Source organism: Oncorhynchus mykiss, chromosome 19 (assembly GCF_013265735.2).
Source record: "Oncorhynchus mykiss isolate Arlee chromosome 19, USDA_OmykA_1.1, whole genome shotgun sequence".
Taxonomy (NCBI): Eukaryota; Metazoa; Chordata; class Actinopteri; order Salmoniformes; family Salmonidae; genus Oncorhynchus; species Oncorhynchus mykiss.
Window position 1 is genome coordinate 27,029,570 of NC_048583.1, and position 9,419 is coordinate 27,038,988.

The 9,419-nt window shown below is 43.9% G+C and overlaps 1 protein-coding gene across 5 annotated transcripts in view; it reads left to right on the forward strand.

Moving 5' to 3' along the window:
• The window catches only part of LOC110497586 (syntaxin-binding protein 5), a 54,529-nt gene extending 46,130 nt beyond the window's left edge, over positions 1–8,399 (forward strand). For 2 of the 5 annotated variants that reach the window (XM_036954539.1, XM_036954540.1), the window contains 8 exons: positions 20–70; positions 407–526; positions 1,813–2,052; positions 3,997–4,357; positions 4,559–4,724; positions 4,836–4,947; positions 5,190–5,410; positions 5,710–8,399. In XM_036954539.1, coding sequence (XP_036810434.1) covers positions 20–70; positions 407–526; positions 1,813–2,052; positions 3,997–4,357; positions 4,559–4,724; positions 4,836–4,947; positions 5,190–5,410; positions 5,710–5,751 — 1,313 coding nt within the window. In that variant the 3' untranslated portion in view covers positions 5,752–8,399. The remainder of the gene's footprint in view (positions 1–19; positions 71–406; positions 527–1,812; positions 2,053–3,996; positions 4,358–4,558; positions 4,725–4,835; positions 4,948–5,189; positions 5,411–5,709) is intronic. The other 3 variants (XM_036954541.1, XM_036954542.1, XM_036954543.1) reach the window with 2 other exon arrangements.
• The last annotated feature ends 1,020 nt before the right edge of the window (positions 8,400–9,419 follow it).

Genomic DNA, 9,419 nt, shown 5'->3' on the forward strand with positions numbered 1-9,419 from the left:
TACTTTTTTTTTCTTGCAGCCAAGATGTCAAGGAAAATTTGCTCGCCTACAGAGCAAAAGACAGACCTGGGTAAGCCCTTACAACTCTGTGTTGTTTACATTCCCTCGTTGCCCTTTTACTTTTCAGGTGCTGTTCCAATCCCACTCCTTAAGTACCCCAAACTTTACTTACATTTTCCATGTTCATAAATGTTGTTTTGTGAGAGTCCTAGCCTGGTGGATCCAGCTTCGTTGATAGCTTCGTTTACCATTACAACAGAATCGTGTGCTATCGCACGATCAGGCTTTGGTTCCACCAGGCTAAGCTTAGAAAGACACTACTGTGCAACATTCAAATGCTGTTATCTTGTAATCTGGTAAACTGAGACACGTACTCTCTGTTTGCCCTCGTCCTCTCTGTGAGCAGAGAAGAGGGTGCGACGCCAGCGCTCTCTCCCGTATAAGAAGCGCTTTTGTTGTGTGAAGGAGGGCAAGGAGCCCAGGAAGTCTCTCTCCCAACAAAGGACTCTCTCAGTCCCTTACCTCAGTGAGTGGACCAGGCATGTGGTCTGCGTCTGAAATGGCACCCTATTCCCTATATAGTGCACTACTTTTGACCAGGGCCCACATAGGGCTCAGGTCAAACGTAGTGCACTGTATAGGTAATAGGGTGCCATTGACTTGGGCTGCAGTGGGATAACTGGTACTTGTACTAACCCCCACCTCTTCTGCTAAGGCCTACTGTTAGCTGGTTCTGAACTTTGAACTTTAACACTAACTCTCTCACTGACTGACTTGTTGGTTCCCTTGTTTTGTTTTTGAGGACGTTCTTCAGTTACTGTCTGCATTGTGTTGAAAATCCTTATTTTCTTGTTTACTTCTCTGAAACACGTGTGTTGAATGCAGCAATGTGTTTGACACAGAGATGGATAGTGATCACTACTTGGAAATAACCCGTTTTTGCATGGACATTGCCATTGAGGGCTTTCACCATTTTGAAGCAGTCAACTGGGTGAGACTTCCTACAGGTTAAGGAAGGATCACATAATTCCATCCAGGTCACCAGAATGGATGAGCCATTCTTCTCTTGAGCAAACATTCTACAACCAGCACGTGGCAGTAAATCACCAACCTTGGCTTCATGTCTGTTTAAACAACACACTCCAAGGTGGCACAGTATGCCACCTGTCAGCCAGCCAGACAGCCAGTTTGTTTACCAACTCCTAGAAGTAGTAGAAGAAAATGGACTACTTCAAGATGGAGATGGCCTCAATGGGGCTGCCCCTGCTCTCACAGGCACCATCATGGTACAGACACAAAGATGAGTCATCTATGTTTTCCCCATGCTATTCAAACTGCCACTCATATTGTAGTAAAGTAATCCCCTTGTCTCCTCAAGTGTGGTACTGCATAAGGTAGTTTTTTTGTGGGTGGACGTTCCACATTGAGAATAGGCTTTCTTTAGGCAAATGGCCAGGGTGTTACTGTAGGTCAATTAGGCACTGAACTTATTTGTCAACATTTTTTGAAAACACAATAACACAATATCTGGTAATCTCTCGGTGATGAAAGGCCATGTGGTTTCTCTGGAATTTCCTTTATTTTGTGCTACTGTCGTTGGGTGGGTGTTTCATGTGCTGCTCCTTGTGTGCATTGTGAAGAAATGTGATGTTTTTTTCTCATTCTCTCTAGCTTGGATGTACCTCTGTGTCCCTGGGTTAATAACCACTCTTATTTTCCTTTTCCTATTCCTACTAAATCAAAGTATCCACTTTTCATATTATCCCTCACTTCCCCTCTCTCTCTATTTGTCCTCTGTGGGCCACCATCCAGATGCCAAGGACAGTTTGTTCAGCCGCTCGAGGAGCTCCAGTGTGACCAGCATAGAGTTGGAGTCCCGCGAGGCCATCTCCTCCTTCCACTTCAGTGAGAGTTTCCCCAGGAAGACAGACGGCAGTGGCAGTCCCAGCCTGTGGGTGGGCACTACCCATGGCACTGTTCTGGTTCTGGCCCTAAGCCTGCCACCCACAGGGGACCTGAGGCTTCAGCAACCTGTCAGAGTATCATCTTGTGGTCAGTGTGTTTGCACCCTATTCCATGTAGTGCACTACTTTTGACCGTGGCCCATATGGCAGCCATGGTAAGTTTTAATGACAAGACAATGAATGCTACTCAGGGCGCCAGTCCAACTTTTCAGGTCTCAGAGAAGGTTAATTAGTCACACGATGCGGTTTACTGAACCATCTCTGTGGCAGAAGCATTACCACCACCGTCATTGTGGTGGCCGAATCTGGATGTAACCGGAAGGAATAGCTTGCGGCCACAAATGTTTCTTTGCATTAAAGCAGTGGTTCCCACACTGTGGTTTGGGGACAACTAGTGGTGTACAAGGTTACTGCAGATTGTCAACAAACTATATATATTAACACAAATATATACAGTGCATTCGGAAAGTATTCAGACCCCTTCTTCCACATTTTGTTACATTACGGCCTTATTCTAAAATTGATTAAATAAAACATTTTCCTCATCAATCTACACACAATACCCATAATGACAAAGCGAAAAAAGGTTTTTAGAAAGGTTTGCAAATGTATTAAAATAAAAACAACATACCTTTATTTACGTAAATATTCATACTCCTTGCTATGAGACTAGAAATTGAGCTCAGGTGCATCCTGTTTCCATTGATCCTCCTTGAGATGTTTCTACAACTTTGATTGGAGTCCACCTGTGGTAAATTCAATTGATTGGACATGATTTGGAAAGGCACACACCTGTCTATAAGGTCCCATAGTTGACAGTGCATGTCAGAGCAAAACCCAAGCCATGAGGACGAAGGAATTGTTCGTAGAGCTCCGAGACAGGATTGTGTCGAGTTACAGATCTGGGGAAGGGTACCAAAAAATGTCTGCAGCATTGAAGGTCCCCAAGAACACAGTGGCCTCCGTAATTATTAAATGGAAGAAGTTTGGAATCACCAAGACTCTTCCTAGAGCTGGCCGCCCGGCCAAACTGAGCAATCGAGGGAGAAGGGCCTTGGTCAGGAAGGTGACCAAGAACCCGATGGTCACTCTGACAGAGCTCCAGAGATCCTCTGTGGAGATGCAGCTCCCCACCAATCAGGGCTTTATGGTAGAGTGGCCAGCCCCATTGGAGTTTGACAAAAGGCACCTAAAGAACTCTCAGACCATGAGAAACAAGATTCTCTGTTTTTCAGCGGCAGGGACTGGGAGACTACTCAGGATCGAAGGAAAGTTGAACGGAGCAAAGTGTCGAGAGATCCTTGATGAAAATCTGCTCCGGAGCATTCAGGATCTCAGACTGGGGCGACGGTTAACTTTCCAACAGCACACAGCCAAGACAATGCAGGAGTGGCTTCAGGACAAGTCTCTGAATGTCCTCGAGTGGCCCAGCCAGAACCCGGACTTGAACCCGACCGAACATCTCTGGAGAGACCTGAAAATAGTTGTGCAGTGACGCTCCCTATCCAACCTGACAGAGCTTGAGAGGATCTGCAGGGAAAAATTGGGGGAAACTCCCCAAATACAGGTGTGCCAAGCTTGTAGTGTCATACCCAAGAAGACTCGAGGCTGTAATCGCTCCCAACGGTGCTTCAACAAAGTACTGAGTAAAGGGTCTGAATACTTATTTAAATGTGTTTTTTAAGTTTTTTTAATGAATTTATAAAAACACGTTTTTGCGTTGTCATTATGTGGTATTGTGTGTAGATTGAGCGGGGGAAAAATGTAATACATTTTAGAATAAGGCTGTAACGTAACAAAATGTGTTAAGGGGTCTGAATACCGTACTTTCCGAATATACTGTAATATATTTTTTTGCATTTGTTTGTTTGCATTAGAGAAGGAGGGAGTGAGAAAATTCCTCAGAGGTCTAACCTGTTTCTGTTTTCCAGGTACTCTGATCAGACTATGGTGCAGCATAGCTCATAAAGTATTATAAATGTGCTTGTAATGCATTATGAATGGAAATATATAACTTGCCTCTCTATCCCAGGTACTCTGGTCAGACTTAAAGGAGGTATCCTGACCATGGCTTTCCTTGACTCCCTTGGGGCGGTCCTCCCCCCTTCCTACGAGCCGTGGTCGGAGCCCAACCCTCCGGACGAGGAGGAGAAGGAGAAGGCGAGGCGGCGCAGGCTGGCCTCTCCACCCCCCACCCAGGAGGGTCAGGACAGCCAGTATGCTGTGGTGTGTTCAGAGAAACAGGCCAAAGTGGTGGGCCTACCCTCCCAGTCCTGCTTCTTCAAACACAACATCACAGAGAGCTCCTTTGTGCTGAGAGCTGATGTGGTGCAGATGGCTGCTGGACTCTGCCTCGCCTGCTTCTGTGCTAATGGACACATCATGGCTCTGAGGTACTCTTAAAGGCCCAGTCTGTGGTACTGTATGTACTCTGAAGTACTCTTACTGTAACACAGACCTCTGATGCTGTCTATGACTGATTGTGGCAGATGTTGTGTACTACAATGCCTACTTCAGTGCATTCATACTGTTTGTGTCTCTTGCTCAATCTTTGCCTCTCTCCCTGTCTTTCTCGCTCCTTCTCTTCCTTCCAGTCTACCCAGTCTCAGACCACTCCTGGATGTGAACTACCTTCCCCTGACAGACATGAGGATAGCCCGGACCTTCTGCTTCTCCAACCTGGGCCAGGCCATGTACCTCACCTCCCCCACCGAGATACAGAGAATCACATACAGCCAGGAGACCTGCGACAATCTACAGGTACGTGTGTGTGTGTGTGAGGGACGGAGAGATATCATGTTTTGTGTTTGTGGGTATGATAAATACTTTAGTTCTCTTTGACACGTACTGTTACATCGGTATCTTCTCTAGGAAATGATGGGAGAGTTGTTTGCACCGATAGAGACACCTGAGGCTCCTAACAGAGGTTTCTTCAAGGGCCTGTTTGGGGGAGGGGCTCAGTCCCTGGATAGAGAAGACCTGTGTGAGTATCATCCCCACAGTACACCTCACCGTCAATATAAAACTGGCTTCTCATTTAACTGTGACTGACATTCTAGAGCATTTTGAGGGCACATCGGATTGATTTGGACATAGATTATGCCGTACAATATGTTTGGCATGTGTTTATTAATGGCACATTCTTATTGGACGTAGAGCTAATGGCATTGCAATGATGAAGCCTGTTTTGTTGGCACACTGGTTCTCTCCTTTTCTCCTCGACAGTTGGTGAGACGGCGGCGGGAAAGGCGTCTCGTAGCCTGGCGCAGCACATTCCTGGGCCCCAGGGCATGGAGGGCATGAAGGGCGCAGCCTCGGGGGTGGTGGGAGACCTGGCCCGTGCCCGGATAGCCCTGGACGAGAGGGGGCAGAAGCTGGGCGAGCTGGAGGACAGAACCGCAGCCATGATGGCCAGCGCTGACTCCTTCTCTAAACACGCTCATGCTGTAGGGAATATCCACCTGATCGTCTGTGAGGTGCAAACCTGGTGTCAACTAGTATTTGTTATCTTTCAAATACTTTGAGCGTTTGATTGATTCTGCCTGGAGTGCACGATGGACAGGGTTTTCACTTTCGAGAAACAATGAAGCTCAGCTAAAGTATTTGAAAGAAAATGAAAACTACCCGAACCCAGGTTTGATGAGACGCCTGCCTTCTGTGACAGTGTTGTCAATATATATCTATATTGAACCTTTTATTTTATTAGTCTCGTACTCTCATCCTCTTCCTTCTTTTTCTCTCTCAGATGATGTTGAAGTACAAAGATAAGAAGTGGTATCAGCTTTGATTGCAGCGAGAGGAGACAGTGGGCCTCAGTTCTCTGCTCGCACCTCTTCCTCTACAGGAGATGCAGCTCCTCCTCTTCTTCATCTCTCTGCAGGAGGAAGTGTTATCTAACAGACTGATGCCTTCCTCCTAGCAGCACAATAAAACACTCTGCATTACCTCAGTCACCTGGTTACCAATGAAGAGGAGTAGACTAACAGACAGACAGACTTAGAAGGAACAGAGGAGGAAAGTTATTCTGGGTGTTTCTATGTCATCTGAAAGAGATTATGTTCATTTCCTTAACACACCACAGGGGAGCCTAAATGTATGGGTGCTGCTCCTGTGTTTTATCAGTCCTGTTCTCAGCTGCTTTGTTGTCCACGAGGTAGGGCAATTCTACTCAAAATGAGCACCGTTAGGTTGCCTGTGATTACCTGTGCAGTGTCCAGGTGAGGTGATGCCTGCTCTTCAGTGTCAACCAATCGCAAGGGACCTCTAAGGGGAGTCTCCTGTGTGTGGAGGAAGCTCCACGGAAACCACAGTCAGTGGCGCCAGCTCTCTGCTCTTGAAGTCTCAATATCTATAGCAATGGTGATGAAAGGATGAATCAGTGATTGATTCACCCCCTCTGTGTTTTGTCTCAAGTCATTCCTTTTTTTCCTACTGATTTGTGTCGTCTTTCATGCGAGTCATTATTTGAGACAGTTTGTTTTTCAGGAGTCCATCCACTCACTTAATTAACCATGAGTTTATTGATAGGTTCTTATCACACCATCAATATAACCTATCTTTTCTCCTACTTACAGTAGGCCTGGTTAGACTTATTATCAGGGTTTGTTTTCCTATCAGATTTGTTTGGAAGCAGGAAGTCATACTATACAGTTCCCATGTTTGTTTACTGAAAGGTAAAAGTTGAACTGGTTATGGAGAGTGAGTTATCAGCTGTTGCGTGTGCCGAGTGAAAATAGTACAGGCTCTTACTGAACCCACTAGACACAATTAAGTATACATTAATATGACCAAAACGTGATGGATTCGTATGTTGAAAACACTTAGCAGTTCTATCGTACTAATAGAGGTATGGCCTTAGAATGACGTCAGTGCCAGCTTTGTATTTTTGCTCTGGGCTCTTGATTGGCTGAGAGATAAGAGTTATGTACAACGGAATAGGGTGAAGTTGCCCCCTATATGCTGATCTTGGGTCAGTTTAGTGTTTTCCTCACTAATGGTTGTGGGAGGGGATTCTAGCTAATCCTAAATCTGTACCTAAGCGATACCGAAAGGCCTACAACTCTTCCTCAACATACTACACAATGTGGTAATATTGCGGTACTGTATACAGGTTGGAGTCTTCTCACAATCCTTTGCGATACTGATTCTAATCGGACAATTTGATTCATACCACTCATGGCTTATTCATTTTAAATCGTTTTTAATGTTTAGAAAAGAAAGCATGTCTGTTCCATCACAAGGATACAGATATAAACTTACTGTCTTTGTATTCGTAGCGTCAGTAGAAGATGTGAACAGGTGTCACTTGATGTGCGGTAAAACATTCTTTGGTTATTATTCTCTGAATCGACTGCTATTTTACAGACAACTCTCCTCCGCCTTTGCTTATCATGATGCGTATATGCTAACCTCTACCTATGTATGTGTATATCTGTGTGTTTGTGAACGTACATATATTCAGATATGTGTATGGGCACATATTTATACTTACAGTATATATTTTTCCTTAATGGTGTTTTTCAGCGTGATTTTCTTTTTTAGCCCGGTGCAAGGAGATGCTGCCATTTGTGTTGAGGTAGACGCGTTTATCTTATGTTCTTGATTCCAAATAAGAGACTACAGATTGTTTTCACCCCAGCCAAAAGCTGTAAATAAATGAGTAGTGCGACAAGACAACTGGAGACAAATCTGATAGTGTTGGTTCGGGGAAAATGGCACAGTGTCTGTCCCAAATGGCACCCTATTCAAAAGTAGTGCACTACATAGGGAAAAGGGTTGCCATTTGGGTCTCAGATGAGACAGGTCAGCAGCCATTTTATTTTCTGACACCAAAGAGTTGCTTAATTATACACTGTTGTCTTGTCTGTCCAAACTCCCAACAGTCTGGATGTGATAACTATAGACCATACTGTTTGGAACATGGTGGAACAGCTTCTCCATGCTTGTCACTCCCTAACCTTGTAACTTGCCACATTACATGTATGTACCTGTGTGCAGAAGACCCAGAAAAAGTAGATTTTCTTTTGACCGGATGTGTTATTTCTCGTACTACTGAGCTACATATATTGTAAAGAGCTGTTGTGTGGTTTTGCACTGTTTCGCACCTTGAACCACTTGTTTTGTTTTGTATTTTTTCTTGTTCATTTCTCTGAGGGACCAAAATATGGGAACGTTAACTGTGTCATTTCCCAGTAAAATACAGACTTGCTTCACTTTCGGATTTGTTTTCATTGCCAGTTAAAGATGTTCTAATAGATTTATATATTTGAAAAAATATTATTTTAATTTCAATATATTCCATACGAATACTTTTAATATAATTTAAGAAGAATAGAATGGTGCATTTTAAGACGACACATTTTTCTCCAAAACAATGGTTGTACATATTGCCCAATATTCAAACATGAAAATAAACATTTCTGGTGATCTATTAAATGTGTGCATCTCAGAATCTGATAGATCCAGTTTTTGGAAGATTATCTGTTGAGGGTGATTTCTCTGGATGGGTTCCCAGTATATTTACATCCACAAGAAGCCATTCAGTCAGGTCACAACGTATTTAAGGTTCTTGTTGTTCTCTTGCACTTAGGAGGATGCATGAACTTTTAATGTTTACAGACTTGAAAGAACCATGTATTCGATCTACGGTCTATTGCAACCTATCTTGATTGACCACAAATTCATGAAGTTTCTCGTTATCAGAAATATTCATCAGTTGAGCTGAGTGTGGTAAATGTTTGTTTTTCCTCTGGAGTGTGAAAGACTATATTTATTTGCTCCTTGATATCTGTGATCCTTGGGACATCCCTACCCCATTTGAAGTTGACATTTTAAAATGGTTGGGGTTAGGGTTTAGGGCACGGATGTCCCAATGATTCCAGATAGCAATAACCATATTTATTTGATGAGATCCATGATTTTGTTTTCCTGTGTTCCCCATACTCTCTTTTCTTACCTGACAGATCAATTGCAACTGAAAACATACTGTACACAAACTGCAACCAGGAGACGCCAAAAGGTTTCTCAACCAACCAACTGCCATACTTGTATGGGATAAATAGCTGTGTAGTTACAATTTATTGTACAGTTTTATAAAGCTGCAATTTCACATGGATGGATGTCTGAGTCTGAATTCATCTGCTGCCACAAACGATGTAGGAAGTAGGTAGCTATATTGATACTTTTGGCCGTGTAGTGTATGTGGACACCCCTTCAAATTTCAGCCACCGAGACATGCAATCTCCATAGACAAACATTGTCAGTAGAATGGCCCAAGAGTTCCGTGACTTTCAACATGGCACTGTCATAGGATGCCACTTTTCCAACAAGTTAGTTTGTCTAATTTCTGCACTGCTAGAGATGCCCTGGGCAACTGTAAGTGCTGTTTTTGTGAAGTGGAAACGTCTACGAGCAACAACGGCTCAGACGCAAAGTGGTAGACCACACAAGCTCACA